Here is a 16,771-nt window from a genome sequence, read left to right as displayed (position 1 = left end):
CTTTTTGTGAGATATTATTGAGCATAAAGAAAAAGAATGGAGGAAATACACAAATGTCCCTATTTGGGTACAACAAATGTGATCTTGAGCCACTCTGGAATAATGACTGAGCAGGTCCATGGCCAGCAGGCCATGGCTGCTCTGACACTGCCGACCCAGGCTCTCTGAGCTTCCCAGGAAGGACAGGACACTGAGTGTCACCCATTCCTAGGTGACACAGAGTGAAGGCTCTTGTTGGTCTCAGTTGACACTTTGCGGGGGGGTTCTGCAAGGTATATCCCAGCCATAGTGACATGCCAAGTAGCTAAATCCAAGAGCAGCAGAGCAGGACCCCAGGAAGGAGGCATGGAGTTGGCCCACTGGTAGCAGCACGGCAGCTGGGCGAGCTCCCGACTGGCAGTCAGAGACTTCCTCTGATTATGGAAATAATTTAATTAAAAGAAACTGTTCTCTTGAACATTGGACTGGGAAGAGTCAGACAGACTGTAAAGTAAAGCGGAGGGCAGGAGAGCTGTGTAGAGTGCAGGATCAGGCCGTATGCTCTGTAAATTCTTGGGCAGAACCTGCTGTGGTGAGGCAGCCATGCTAATCGCTTCCTGCAGGCAGGCTCTGCTCCAGCACTCATAGGTCTTAATAAAAATCTCCAATTGGCCAGTAAACTCCTCATTAAGCTGTTTTTAAAGCATGAATTTAAGAGCAGCCAGGATAAAGGGTCACACAGAGCATTTAATTCACAATGGCTGGCAGGAGGTGCAGCCGTGACGGGAAACACCCGATGCAAGTGTCCCAGCCGCGTCAGCACCCCACAAGCAACAGCCTGAAAAGGAACTAATGGCAGGCAGGGAGCCCCCAAACCACTGAGAGTCATGTCTACTTGGAAAAACTCCAAATTCAGCAACAAACAACAGAATTCAAAATAAAACCCTTCTGTGAAAATCCCTGCATAGAAGCCCAGACCTTCACCTCTGCATGTGCAGGGTGAGCCCACAGCAAACCAGTTCCATAGCAAGTACCAAATGGAAGAGTACCCACCCAGCCCACTGCCCAGGACACAACTGGCCCGGGGCCACCTTGATTTTCTCATTCCTCCCACTCACCAGGGTACAGCTCTCTCTGGACCCCCCTCTGTTTACAGCTAACCACGGTACGACACAAATCAGACACACCAGATGCTCCCTGCCTTTTTCTGTGCCCATCGCTGCAGCTGCAGGTATCTGTGCCGGCCATCCCTCCTTCATCAGAGGAAGATCAACAAATCATCTATCAACTCAGCTTCTTACTAAATGAAGGAAACTAAATTCCATCAGGTCCTAATGGGATGCACTTTTCCTATACAAGAATGTCTCCAGAGCACAGGAGCTTCTGGACCCTTCCCCATGATACTCTGGGCACAAGCCTGAGAACAGGACTCCGAAGAACCTCAGAAAAGGTCAGAACTTGGCCTCCCAAAACAATACTGCAAACCATCTGCATATGCAAACCCGCCTGCACTACACACAGAGCCCCCCATGTTTTTTCTATCACAGTGCCCAGCACAGGATGGCAGCTATGCCAGGGATGGCAGCCATGCTCAGGTACAGTGGCCATGCCAGAGGACAGTAACTATACTTAGAGGAAAATGGCCATGCTGGGGGGACAGTGGCCATGGCAAGGGAGTATGATGGTAGTTAGAGATAGTGGCCATGCCAGAGGACAGTGGCACCATGCTCAGGGGACAGTGCCAATGCCTGGGAACAGTGGCCATGCTCAAGGACAGCAGCCATGCTGGGGGCCAATGGCCAGACTCATGGACAGCAGCCATGCACAGAGGACAGTGCTATGTGGGGTACTGCAGTCAGTAGCCATGTAGGGGGACAGCAGCCACACTCAGGGAACGGTAGCCATGCTGGTGCACAGTGGCCAGGTTTGCAGACAGTGGCCAATCCAGGGGACAGTGGCCATGCTTGGGAACAGCAGCTATGCCACAAGACAATGGCCATTCTTGGGGATAGTGGCCATGCTAGAGGGAAATGACCAGGCTCAGAGGACAGTGGCCAGGCTTGGGGACAGTGACAGGTTTGGGGGTACAGTAACAATGCTGAGGGGCAGTGGTCAGGTGTAGGGGTAATGATGCCGAAGGACAGTGGTCAAGCTCAGGAGACTTGGGGACAGTGACCATACTGGGAGACAGTGGCTAAGCTGAGGAATGGTGGCTCAGATCAGAGGACAGAGGGTAGGTTCAGGGGAAAGTGGCTGTGATGGGAATAGTGGCTGGGCTCGGGGACAGCAGCCATGCTGAGGATAATGCATACAGTGGTGGAGCAGTTAGCCCCCATCCTAGAAGCCAGAAGTCCCCCTGGTGGGACCCTGTATCATCACCTGCAAAGAAAGCAGGAGTTCTGAAGGATGCCAGGTTGAGCTCAGGAGCATCAGGGAGTGTATCCCCTCAGGGCATCCCTAGCAGTTAGCACCACCTGAGTGCTGAGTAGATGCTTCCTGGGCTGTCTTTGAAGTGTGTGTGTCACAAGATGCAGCAGTGGCTTCCCAGCTCTCACGCCTAAGCCCATGGCAGAGATGGGACAGAAGGACAGCGGCAGACTACAGGGGTAGGGGTGTGCTGCATCTTGGAGAACAGCCCCCCTCACACACCTTCACCTCACTTGGCATCACATCAGCATACACATGGGAGAGTAAGACCCCAGGATGCAGAGCAGGCACAATGGCAGAGGAAAGGCCAGATCCTGATACTGTGACATTTGTAGGGGACCGGAACACAGGTAAAAATGCTAACAGAAACTTAAGCTTTCTGGGGAAATGTGGTCCTCCTATGACAAAGGAAGACATTAGCAACAGATGCTGCTGTCTAAGCTCCTGGGCCAGAACTCACTAACCACGTGCAAGGCGCATGCATAGGAAGTGCCGAAATGCCCATGCCCACACTTCAGTGGGTTGGCTCATCTTATGTCCTACGAGACCAGTGGTGCCTGCAACTCTGTGCAAGGAGAGAATCCCCTGAGTGTTCCTGTCTACTGCAGCTCAAGAAGGGCCAGGATCAGTGCCCTACACAGCAAATGGACATTCCAAGGGTGGCTGGTGAAGTCTCACTGCCTTCAATGTTTACTGATTTTTAAAAAACATCTGGGCAGCAGCTGCCTCATGGGGTACAAGGCTCTGGAAGTGTGGCTCATCTCCAACCACCAAACGCTGAGGGGTACAGCCCTGAGGAAGTCTCACCATCCCTATCTCAGCTGCAGGTAGTTCTATGGAGCTGCTTTAGCTCTCCAAAGCCACCGTGCAAAAGAAAGATATGCAAACTATAATTAAGATGAGCATCAGAAAATAAATATAGCCAGGATGAGGCAAGATGCTCACTGTGAAAACTTTAGTTCCTCTAGGCAACTCCTGCAAGGCTGAGGAGAGAAGCTTCTGGAAATGTCTCAAAACTGCACACCCAACCCTCCCTCCTCTGTAACTGGACCCTTGTTCTCCAGGGTAGTATAGGAGAAGGCAATTCAAAGACTGAGGCACTCTGAAGGTGGGAGGGCTATGGGGACACCACAGCCTCCAGAATCTCTGCACCACAGGTTGGTAGAAAGTGACTCGTGAGCACTGCACAAGACAGCACGAAGCTTGTCTCCCTCGGGGCACCTGGGGAAATATGATCATGAGTTAACAGTTCACTTGTGTCCCCAGAATGGTCACCTACCACAAGAGGAGCAGTGACAATGTGATGGACACAGCACAACAATGTCAGCAGACCAACAGGGAAGAACCCTTCTGGAGTGGAGCCCTGTGATAGTCCTGTACCCGGTTCCTATTGGTAAACTCCAGAGAGGATGCAGCCAGCAGAGCCCTGTGAGGCTCACAGCCATGGTCAAGCCTGAGCATACATGAAAAGGACAGAAAAAGACAGACAGAACAAGAGGGACAGCGTGGGCGGCCCTGCCCCTCCACTCCACCAGTACTCTACCAGATGCCCTCCCTCTGTGTGAAAACTCCTGTTTCAGTAGAAGCATTGTAGCTCAGCAAGAGAACATTTCATGCCTGAAAACCTGGGTACAAAGCCCAGTGCCTCACTCTTGCTTCTCTGTAGATCTTGGTCCTCCATTTCTCTAGATTCCAACACTCAGAGGCCTGAGGAGAAGGTGTGGAGCACCGGAGGTGTGATATGTGAGTTGTACCTGCCCTATCTGCACACCCACAACCTAATGTTGCTGACAGGGTGTACTTGCTTCACTCTGAAAACTTGGCTTGGTAACTCCTCAGAATTCTCTACACCAAGTAGCAGAAATCCCCACCCTAATAATGACACAAAGCCTCAAAATTCTGCTCTTCATAACGGATGGTATGTGTCAGGGGGAATCTTACTGCTGAGATTTCAGATAAATAAAAGAAACAAGTAAATTTTACTAAGATTTGTGAATCTAAGTACTGGAGAATGTAGGATTCTGAGGGCAATCTTGGTATCAAATAATAAGGAGCAGATGTGAACATCTGGAGCCACCACATCCACAGTGAGCTTGGCTATAGGGGCAGGCATGGTCAGCGCCAAGCACTCTTGGCCATCACCGGCCCACAGCAGCCTGACTGCTTCTGCTTCATACAGGTACTTGCCTTCTCAGGTGGTTGAAATATGCACCCGCTAAAATCAGGAAAATGTTTGCATCCTTTCTCTTTTAACAGATGGCCTTCATGTATGTCTGTGAGCAGACCTACATTTGCAACACTCTGGGATGCAATCAGCATCAGCATTTCGGTGGTGAAGCACAAGGAAGTGGCTTTTGACTTTTAGGTTCCAAGCCCGAGACCAGTGGGAAAGGCAAGCCCAGCCCATACAGCACATCTTATGATTATAGCACAGCATGGGGAGGCTGACATGGGCTCAAGACACTGGACAAGGAGTCCCAGAATCAAAATAGGCCAAATAAAAACCTCTCCACTCTCTCTGCAAGACCAGGGTCTGGTGCCTCTGCCCAAGGCTCCTGTATCAGGATGAACTTACAAACCCCCAAGTCCCACAGGAAGAACACTCCTGGTCCTTGCTTGCCCTGTCCATGAGGCACTGCCCTCTGCCCCCTCTAGTGGCTCCCACTCAGTGTGGGCTGGGAAAAGAACAAAAACCACCCCTCAAGCACACCCAAACCAGCATTAGTGCCATCCTCCTCCATTTGGTATGTGTACGCAGCTTGAATTCACTGAGGCCCCAAGCACAGGGCGAGCCTTGCAGTTCACCCCAAGGAAGGAAGTCCTTGCCCCAGGTGTCCCCATCATCATACAGGGGAGTTGGCAAGGTATCTAAGCACCTGACCCCAAAACACGCAAGTTCTCCGACCTCATTAGCTAGTCTGCTAGGACCTACATGTTAGGTCAGTCAACAAACACCACACCAGAGCTGCCCAGCACACCTGGAAATCCACGGGCAGGCCCTAAAGAAATGAGAAAAGTCAGGAAAAAATGTAGATACATACCCCAATATATAACGTAAACTCTTGCAGAGTTTTTCTTAAATTATTTTCACTTACCAAAAGAATACCTGAAAAACAAAAGAAGAAAAATGTATTACAATTTTGGTTTGCTTTGACCAAAACCCTGTAAGTTAAACCAGCAGGTTTCCCCACTAAACAGACCCTACCCTTTGGGCCCAGGACAGCATGGAGTTAAGCACAGGCATGAGGACCTGCCTGCCAGGTGCTGACAACACAGCCCCCACCTCACTGAGCCAGCAGAGCCAGGTGGTCAAAGGGGCTGTGGGATGAGCAGACACCACACCTGGTGTTTTTGGAAAAAAAAATTTCAGCCACGACGGGAAATGTTATTTTCTGGACCATGAAAGTTTAAAGGACATCCATTACTCTAAACACAGGTCATCGGGAAAGGACTAACGTGGAAGAAGTCTAGTGGGCTCCACCTCCATTGCTAATGGTTGGAAAAGGGCCTGTGTCTCCACCAGAATCATGGTGGCACAAGGAGGTGTCATACCATGTGTCTCTATGCAGTGATTTCCTTCCCATCCTTGGAGATTGAAGACCCAGCAAGCACTCAGCACTTGTGCAGAACCCAAATCATGAATGAGTCCACTGCCATAACATCCCCCATTGGCTTCTGGAACAAATGCTGCACCGGCTGTGCCACTGTAACAGGAATGACATGCTGCCACACGATGCCCAGCAAGAAGCCAGGCACAGAGGCCACACATGCGAGATTCTGCTGATATCAAGCGTCCAGACAGCAAATCCACAGACAGACAATGGACAGTGGTTGTCAGGGGCTAGGGATGGGGGGTAGGGGATGGGGTGGGGGACAGTGCCAGATACAGGTTTGTTTTGGGGTGATTAGAAATGTTTTACATTTAGACAATGGCATCAGTTCTAGGACTTGAATGTATAAAAGCACGGATGTGCACACTTTAAATTTTACATATATGAATTACCTCTCAAAAAAGACATGAAGGGAACATTGTTGTTTAGTGAAATACTTATCAATGGTAGGCAAGGGCTGAGACCTGCCTCCACACCCTCAGGCCTGGGGAGGAGGGACAGTAGGCTCTGTCATGCAGGGCCACTGCAGGCCAGGGGGTCCTAATGACTGCTGCTCTCAAGTACATTTCCCACCATGAAAAGTTAGGATATAAAACACCACGGGCTGTGACAGGGACAGACATTCTAAACGCAAGGAAGGGATGAGCGGAAATGAACGACAGACGATTCTATTTTTGTTGCCATTTTGGGGACTGCACCTGGACCTTCACTTTAAACTATGTCCCTAGCGCTTTCTAAATTTTGTTGAGGGGGTATCAAACTCAGGACCTCATGCTTGCCAGGCAGGTGCTGCACCACTGAGCTAAATCACCAGATCCTTTAAATTTTTTTTTTTTTATTTTGAGATAAGGTTTTACTATGTCACTAAGTTGCCCTGGCTGGGCTTGAACTTGTACTCCTCCTGCCTCAGGCTCCCAGAGTGCTGGGATTACAGGTGTGTGCCATTGTACCTGCCAGATGGTTCTTTTTTATAATTCCTTCACATATGCTAATGGCCTGGTAGTTCATATATTTTATTCTATTTTTTGGCAGCTAGAATTTGACTTCCCTGGAGTGGATTCTTAGGATTAAACTACTGTGTTGGCCTTAGAAGTTCCAGGCCAGTGGGGCATGGTGGCACACACTACAATCCCAGGATGCTGGGAAGCAGAGACAAGAGAATCCAAGTTTGAGCTTAGCCTAGGCAATTGAGCAAGACCCAGTCTCAAACTGAAAAAACAAAAGGACTGGGGATATAGCTCCATATGAAGGCCTGGGGTTCAATTCCCGGTACTCACCCTATACACACACACAAAAAAAAAAAAAAAAAAAAAAATTTTTTTGGCATTCCTTGTCCCCAAGGGTACCCACTTGGCTCCTAGTTGGTCTTCTAATGCTGTGCTGCTCTGGCATCTGCTCAGCCAGCTCTGCTGCACCCAAATGATAACTTATTAGGCATCCCTGTATTGAGGGAGCAGAAAGGGGCAGCATGAGAGGGGCCCCAACAACTGCCTATTTTAGTGGACACCTTCATGCATGGCAATGCCCTTGATGACACTTTCCCCACCTGACTACCCTACTGCTGGGGAATTGGCCAAAGATGGAGGAACCACAAAGCTTCTGACAGAAGCATCATTTCTAGGAAGCAGCCAGAAACCACACTGAAAAGTCCAATGGTGGAGACCTATGGTGGGAACTGACAATAAGGACAACACACCAGTAAACACACTGAATGTTATTACCACTGTATACCCTGAGCGCCGAAAGCGAAGGTGGCCAGGCATGAGTCACTGAAGGGAGGGGTGTGGCTGTTACAGAAAACACAGATGCTGGCCACGCCTGCTTCCCAGCTTCCACGCTGAAACGGCTCCTGTAACTCATTCCTCTCTCCACCAACTCATTCCTCTCTCCACGTCTAACTTTATATCAACAGCTGCTATGGCAGCACCTAGTGACACAGGAAGATGCTGTGAATAAGCTGTGCCATTGACATAGGCCAGACACATTCTCATCTTTCTACAATTTAGAATTTATTGAATAACCATAAGTTTACAAGCTACAGTGATTTCACTGGCTTCAATGTACCAGGTACTCTTGGGTTTACTCAGTCGCTAGGACCATGGCAATCGCAGCCTTTTTACTCCATTCCAATCTTAATTACTAATATCTATGGCACCCAATTCACACATTACACTTCACACAGTGATATACAGGTTATAAAAAGCTAAGAAAAGGTTCAAAGAGGCCACAGAATTCAAAAAGGTTTCCCTGAGAGCAAAGGCAGAGAGCCACAGATGCAAGAGCCCCCGCAGGCAGCCAATAAGCGGACAGCAACCCAAGAAGGCACAGAGCTGGCAGACAGAGCAGGCCCGGGGGAGTTTCAGTGTCAACTTGATGTGAGCTGTGCATCTTGGGCCGGAGAAACCAGTGCTTTCTCCAGGAACAGATGTAAGGGCTTTGCTGTGGCATTTTTCCTGAACAAGGCTCATAGCAAGTGACCAGGTGCCAGGGTCAGTGTCGTGCTCATATGCAGTCTGAGGTGCCCTATTTTTATATATTTCAGGTGGGGGATAGCATTACACCTGGTGTGGATAAGCTCATGTGTAAAGTTTCTCACATGATCTTTATATGCCCATGTATCCATGTGCTTCTGGTTTGATTCAGTAAGTTCATTTTTTAAAAAAAAAAAATTTTTTTTTTTTTTTTTTTTTTTTTTTTGAGACAGGGTCTCACTACGTAGTTCAGGCTGGCTTGGAACTCACCTTGTAGCCCAGGCTGGCCTCAGCTCAGAGTGATCCCCTTGCCTCAGCCTCCAGAGTGCTGGGATTACAGGTGCTTGCACCACCATGCCTGACAGTAAGTTAGTTTTTATTGGCACAAATAAGTTGTGTATCAGTTTGTGCCTTGTGACTGTGCTGGGCAAATAGTGACTGTTTACTTCTATCAACAAGGTGCAGGGTCATTCTCTCCGGCACTTGTACTCACAATGGAATCACTCATACTGTTCCTTTCTAAGGTAGAGTCCCTTAGGCTGGGCACAGTCTGAGAGATGCTGGTCTATACCTGCTCATCACAAAGACATTAGTGATTTGACGTGAAGTAAAAAAAAAAAGTTTTAGTTATTTCACATATTATTATAAAAAATCATTTAACATGGACCAAAACAGCATGTGAATCGTAAGCCCATTTTTGTTGAAAAGAAAACTGATCTCACCAGACTAGAGTTGGCCATGTGCAGCAGGGTGCAGCCAGCACTACCAGGACCCAAGAGCGGCTCGGGGTGAGCCACAGACATCCATTATCAGAGACCCGGAGTGCTGCCCTGAAGGCTCCCAGTGGTCCTGAGGTAGAGCTGCCTCACAGACAGGAGTCAAATGTCTCAGCCTTAGGGACACTGCCAGCTCCTCTGGGGGCTCAGATCCAGGAGCCAGCTCTGAACACCACATAGAGGAACTTGCCACTGCCTCCCCCTTATAACAGTAGCTGTACTGCCCAGCCCAAAAGAGAGGGCCAAGGCAGAAGGGGAACCCCAAGATACTGGCAGGGCCCAAATCTCAGAGATCATCTCGCCTTTCTCACAGGGGTAGGGATGTAGGGGAGAAAGGGATGGTGGGCACCATCCTCAATGGTGACCCAAAGAAAACCCTTGGGTTGGTGCCAAAGCGAAGAACAGATAAAAGAACCAGAAACCCAACTTTTTGGAAAAGTCAATGTCTATGAAAAAATGAGAGAGCAGAAGTTACATAATTAGGTTCCCAACGCACTGTAAGGGTACACTGTTTTAAGGAGGCACACAAAGGATTCTTCTTTAAAATGTATTTATTTATTGTACTCTGGTTTGAACCGTAAGCCTTTGAACTGAGCTACATCCCCACCTTCTTTTTTATTTTTTATTTTGAGACAGGGTCTTTTTAAGTTACCAAATTGCCCAGGTTGGGCTTGCAATCCTCCTGCCTCAGCCTCCCACAGTGCTGAAATTACAGGCATGCACCACCACATCAGGCTTAAAATCACTTAAAATTGTATGCAATAATTAAACTTTGGCTCTACCTGTCTCAAATGTTGCTGATTCTAAATATTTAAATTCTTAGACCAGACACCCAAAGTACCAAAGTAAATATATAACGGTCCACACTGATATGACCAATGATTGCGTAAATAAACAGGGACCACAGATAAATACCCCTGAAGAATTCTTCATAACATGCACATCCCTTTCTCTGGGGTGGGGAAAACTCCCCTACCATTGTGAAAATGCACCATGGCCCTCTCCCATGAAGCACAGGAGGGAAAGGAGAAGTCACCTTCATCATATCTTCTCTCTACTAGCCCCTGACTCTTAGAGGAACTGAACGTACACCTGCAAGGCATCATCACAGCCATGTCATGTGATCACCTGCCCCAAGTAGATGTCTTTTCTTCCACAAAGTAAGTGGGGCATGAAGGAACAGACTGTCTAATTTCCATTTTGGGTGTTGAGGAGAAAGCCTATTTCCTAACTAAAAAGTCCTCACTTCAGCACTTTTTCTTTATCACTCTTTCCCTACGTGTCTAACAACTCAAAAGCTGCCACCTGTGGGAGCCAGAGTCCCCTGCTGCATGTGTTCATATGCTCCCAGGAAGAGGAGAGTCTTTTCTAGTGGAAAAGATACAAGACAAGTCCCCAGGCTGGTTTCTAAACACTCCAATGTGGAGTTAAGCTCTCTAGACCACCATAATCTAGATTTGACTGAAAAGTACCTTTTAAAGCAAAACAGAATCACTAAGCTTCTTCTGGTTGTGAGGAACACACTATGTGCCCAAGACACATCTTGGGGTGGGTGGGACTGCTGTGTGTCCCCACGGGGGGTTCTGATCTCTGTACCTCCTGCTGTCATGTCTGGGTAGCAGCCCTAGAAAGTCTCCCTCGGTTCTTCTGGATTAAAATCACAATATACCTCAGAAACTGCAGCCTCCAGGACATCACAGTAAAAACGCAGCCAGAATCCCTTTCAGGTCATCAATGACCCCTACCCTGGAGATGCGCAAGGTCAGTCACCAAAGGGGCAGCAGCCCTGAGCCCTCTTTGGAGAAAGAAAGGCTATGACAACTCACAGGGCTTGGCGCAGTGTCCACCTGGCCATGTGTCAGCCAGTGGGCCCTGTAAGAATTTCTCCCAACCTCCCCATTCACACCGAAATGCAAAAGGCCAACTTAACTACTCCCTCGAACACAGCAGTTTCCACGTGCAGCTGAGTGTCACAGTGTACCTCCCATAATCACATTCTTGGCTGCTCCACGACCCACAAGCAGTCTCATACAGACACACTGTGGCTGAGGCAGCAGCTATATGAAGTTCCTTGGTTCTTCCTAGAACATACAGCACAATTCCATTCTGCATGGCTCCTGCAACAGCCAGACATGCAAAAGATCTCCATGCTCCTTCAAAGATCCACGGTACGACAGTGGCATACTGACAAACAGGTTCCAGGAGGGCAGCAGAGAGGACGCAGGGTGCCAGGACACTGAGCCTATTCTTCGGTAGACTGAGCCTCGGGTGCTGCCTAGGTGTGAGGTGAAGCCTCATTCATCCTGTACCCACATGCTGTTTTATCATCAGCCTCATCCATGCCCGGCACACCACCCATTCTTGGCACAAACCATCATTTCACCAGCACAGAAGACCAGGTCTCAGCCACTGCAAAAATACAGAGGCCAGAAATGTCTGCACTGAGAGGAGAGGCCATACCCCCAGAGCTCCACAGGCCCTGTGTGCCATCAGGATGACACAGTAAGGTCCAGTGGAAAGCAGCTCCAAGAGCCCAGCCCCAGCTGCCCGGGATCAAAGCCAGTGTTATGTCCAGGGGCCTCTTCTGTGAAACTCTGTGCCCAAGGCCAGCTCTACAGAGAATCAGGCCACCTCAGCTGGTCTGTTTAGCTCCCGAACAGAATATCCAGAGGAGCCACTTGAGTCCTTCACATGCCACATCTCTATACAGATGTCTCACATCCACTTCCCACATATCTGCAGGGACACTGACCCCACATCTACTCTGTACATGTCTGCCTGGGTACCAACCAATACACCCACTTTCCACAAGCCCACATGGACACTGGCCTCACATCTGCCTCCCATGTGTCTACACAGACATTGGCCCACATCACACACATCCCTCAGGAACACTGACCCCATGTCAACTTCATACATATCTACTTGGGTACCAACTACCATGTCCACCTCCCACATGTCCACATAGACACCTCATATCCACTTCCTACAGGTCCACAGAACACCAACCTCATGTGTACATGCTTCCCCAATATACCCATCTGTAGTCCACAGAACTCTCTCACTTTGGTGGCTCCACAAGCTCCATAACCTGGAGGCCATGGATAGAGGTCCCATCTGTGACCCCAAAAAACTGACTAGTACTCGCTGTATGATCCTCTCAAGCAGGAAGGGGCAGAAGCAAAAGGGTACATGTCAGAATCATTCCCCTCCTCTGTCTTTCAGCAGCTCACCTGTGACTTCTGCCTCCATCTCTCCATCTGCCACAGCTTAAGCAGTGGCAGCATGGCCTCAAGTGGGGACAAGCCCCTCCAAGCAGAAGCAGTGTGTTACTCCTCAAGGAGAAGGCCACTCCCATTTGGTTGAGTGCAGCCAGCAGCCTCTATCATGTCCCAAAGACATGATGAACTTCCTCTGAGTTAAGCCTCCCAGCTGCTGGAGTCCCTGTGCTGCCCTGAAGAGATCAGCACCCACATGCAGTTGAGGGACAGCCAGACCGTAGTGGCCCCAGCTCTACATACCAGACCTGTCCCACGTTGACCAGGGATAGGTAGAAGACCCACAGCATTGCCATGAGGATCATGTTGGCACAGCCAGTTATCAAGATGAAGGAGGAAATGCCCAATCCGAGAACAGCAAGGAGGTCCAGGTTGAAGTTCATGTCTGACCAGTCCAGCAGCCAGAGGATGGTTGGGGCGTAGTTCCAGGCATCCCAGCCAATCTTTCCATGGAAGTACTGCTGGATGCTCTTCAGGTATGCCTTGCAGGGCAGCAAGCCCCGTTCACCAATCAGCTGCTTGTTCTGATTGAAAGCCACCAGGAATGCCACAACTAGAAGAGAGACAAGCACAGGGGGTGAGAATAGGAAGAATCCCATGGGCAGCACGGGGCCAGGCTGGGGAGGGGAGGGTTAGCATTCAAGCTACATCCTGAAGAGTTTGAGTACTTTCTTAAAGCTCTGAGGGACATAGAAAGAGTATCCCAGAGAAGACACACTGTACAAGCACGTGTTGTGTCTCCCTCCACATGGTGCAGAAGCAGGCCAGACATCGCTAGAGTCAGGTATGCCTATAATCCCAGCTGCCAGAAGGCTGATACAGGACAGCCATGAGTTTGGGCCCAACTGGGTAATTTAGTAAGATCTCATCTAAAAAATTTTAAAAATAAAAACAAGACTGTGGTAACATGTAAACTGGCTTCCCAGGTGGCACTGTCTTCACTCCAGCTCTCATCAAAGGTGCAACACCATAGGGCCAGAAAGCAGTGCTGCTGTTAACACACAAGTCATGGCTACCCAGATTCCAACACCAGACCTGAGGACATTCCCAGCAACTGCACCTTCAAGAGCACTGCAACATGCTCCAGATGTTACATGGCTGTGATGCACAGATGCTGACGGCAAAGATCACACTCCATCCAGGGAGCGAACACAGAGGACCATGTGCCCAGGGGGGAGACACAGAGGACCATCACCCAGGGAGGGAGAAAGAAGGGAAGACCACTGATTAGTGATCCTCACAGCCTCCCAGGGACGCCACCAGTGGAATACACACATGCTGTAGGACAATACTGGTGAACCTACAGCACACGTGCTGCAGCAGGTTGTTTGTGTCACTGAAAGCACTAAAGGTTCACTATTGCCGCTGTAGGACATGATTGCCACCTGGAAAATCTACGACATACTCTATTTCTAGAGCAAGTAATAACCCATCTTGGGCAAGGGTGGAGGACATAGAGGCTAAGCCTCCTCGACTGCATGTCTAAGGTGTTGCCATCTGGCCCTTTAGGAAGAATACACAATCTGACCCTGGTCTACAGCAAAAAGAATAAGGACTAATCGTGTTTATGGAATACATACCCATAATGTGTAATGTATGAGAAATAGCACAAAGATGGAGAAATTGGGAATGTATATTAAAATGACCTTGTAGTATATCCAAGGTATCATTCTATTACTACTTGGAGGTAGGTTTAAATTAATTTAAAATGTATATTATTTAAGTCACAGAGGAAAGTAGTAAAAATTATTTCAAAAACAATTCTAAATAGTAATAGAGAAGGCAAAGCAAAATTTAAAAAAATCACTCAACCCAGTCGAAGACAGGAAAACAGGGACAAAGAAACAAAGAAAAGAAGGAACAAATAGAAAATAACTAGTAAGCTGGTAGGTTTTATTTTTTTATTTTTTAACTTTTTTTTTCCGGTACCGGGAATCGAACTCACAACGGCGTGCTTGCCAGGAAAGCGCTGTGCCGCTGAGCTAAATCCCCAGCCCCAAGCTGGTAGGTTTTAATTCATCACTCTAAATGGGAGTGCTCGAAACATACCAGAAAAGAAGACACCACCAGACTGGACAAATGAGCAAGGCCTGTCGCCGCCATCTACACAAAATTCACTTTAAATATATACAAACATGTTAAAAGTCAACAGGACACATGCGTACGTGTGAATGAAAAGAGAAGGCAAGGCCTGAGGAAGCAACGGACAAACTACGTTCAGAAGCTTCAACATCCCTTGCTGGTTCTGATGAATCCAGGAGACAGGAAGTCATCAGGACCATAGGAGATCTGACATTACGTGAAACTGACAGATGATTATATGGAGTGAAAGAGCAAGACACTCCTGGAACACTCTACCCAAGAAAAATCCTCGGATTCCTCAAGTATACAGGTGAGAGACTTACCAAGACATACCATATCTTAAGCTATGAAACAAATGCTAGTATATGGTAAGGAACTGAAATCCACAAAATATGTTCCCTGAATTCCTAGAATTAAATAGTAGAAATCAATAACAGAAAGTTATCTAAAAATGTACTCAACTATTTCATGGCTTAATATAATGAAGCCACATTTCTAAATAACCCGTGGATTTTAAAAGGGGGGAGGTACAAAAGAAATTGGAAAATGTTTTCAACTGAATGAAAATGAAAACACAAACTAAAAACTACAGGCCACTGTGTAAGGGGCACTTAACTGAAAACTTACACTGAGACGCTCATTTAGAAATGGCTGTAAATCTACAAGTCTACTTTAGGAAACCAGAAAAGAAAGCAATGTGCACCCAAACCAAGCAGCAGGACAGAAGCTTTTGAAAGGAATAAGAAAAAAAAAAAAAATGAAAGGAATAAGAGCAGAAACTGATGAAATTGAGGAAAGGAAAAACAAAACTAGACAAAACAAAACAAAAGACAACATAACCAAAAGCTGTCTCTTTACAAAGACCTGAACAACTGAGTGCCCTCAGCCTGACTAACCAAAAACAGGAGAAGACAGCCGTGAGGCAGGAACAAGGGGACACTGCTCCCAGTCCACAGCCATTGAAAGAATACTACCAGTCTCTCTCAGAACAGGCATCTGGCAACGTAGATGAAATGAAGTAATTATGTGACCAGAAGAAATAAAGAAAACACATCAATTGCATTTTCCAAGTACAAGGTAGGTTCTGCATTCAAACATGAACCACTGTGAGTCACTACGCTAACACCTTACCTCAGGAAAACCGTATGATAATAGGCAAAAATGTACATGACAAAACTAAGCATTACCACATTCACGACAGGGCCATACACGCATGACTGTCCCATCTGGTAGTTTGTACCACCCAATGGCACTGTCCCATGCTGCCTGACGGGACAGTCACACATGTACCACTGGTGGCTCAAGCTGGAAGTAATGTGTTACTTTATGATTTTTAAATAATTTTCAGCACATTAAGAATAAAAGGAGCTTCAGTAGTCTATAACAGGTATCTATGAAAAACCTATGGTCAAGACTAAAGATGAGAGATTGAACACTGCCCCAGAATTCAGGCCAACTCAAGGGCATCTCCCTTACTGTTCCTGCTCAACATTGTAAGAACTGTAAAAAAAAAAAAAATGTAAAAAAACCCTGATAAAACAAAACAACATTGTAGGAAAAGGCCTAGCAGCATAAAGGGGGTGGGAAGGAGAAGAAGAAGGAAGGAAAGAGAATAAGAAGGAAAGAGAATAAAATGACAACTCAAAAAGAAGGCATAGAGCTGGGCGTGGTGGCACACACCTATACTCGCAGCACTCAGGAGGCTGAGGCAGGAGGGTTGTTGCGAGTTCGAGACCAGCCTTGGCTACAAAGTGAGTTTAAGACCAGCCTGAATGGCGTGGTGACACCCTGTCTCAAAAAGACCAAAAAAAAAAAAAAAAAAAAAAAAAAAAATCCAACAAAATATAAACACTATCTGTCTGTGAAAATTTACAAAACAACGATGAATGAAACCAAAGATGATCTAAACATATGGAAAGATATACCATGTTCATGGTTTTGAATAGTTGAAATTCTGTTCATTTAGAGCCACAGAGTCAACAAATCAATCAAAACAGCCAGGTGTGGTGGCACACGCCTGTAATTCCAGCACTCAGAAGGCTGAGGCAGGAGGATCATTGCAAGTTCTAGGCCAGCCTGGGCTACAAAGTGAGCTGAAGGTCAGCCTGAACTGCCTAGGGAGACCGTCTCAAAAAGACCAAAAAAAA

General features: G+C 47.6%; 1 protein-coding gene across 1 annotated transcript in view; it reads right to left on the bottom strand.

The window, feature by feature from the left end:
- Lmf1 (lipase maturation factor 1) overlaps positions 1-16,771 on the bottom strand; it is a 110,777-nt gene that overhangs the window by 74,330 nt on the left and 19,676 nt on the right. Inside the window, exons 2-3 of the mRNA XM_005391597.2 lie at positions 12,786-13,095; positions 5,502-5,512 (exon numbers count right to left, since the gene is read on the bottom strand). Coding sequence (XP_005391654.1) covers positions 5,502-5,512; positions 12,786-13,095 — 321 coding nt within the window. The remainder of the gene's footprint in view (positions 1-5,501; positions 5,513-12,785; positions 13,096-16,771) is intronic.

The sequence above is a fragment of the Chinchilla lanigera genome, unplaced genomic scaffold, assembly GCF_000276665.1.
Source record: "Chinchilla lanigera isolate Chin_1 unplaced genomic scaffold, ChiLan1.0 scaffold00041, whole genome shotgun sequence".
Classification (NCBI taxonomy): domain Eukaryota; kingdom Metazoa; phylum Chordata; class Mammalia; order Rodentia; family Chinchillidae; genus Chinchilla; species Chinchilla lanigera.
Note: the sequence above shows the minus strand (reverse complement) of the source record. Positions and strands in the feature narration are given on the sequence as shown.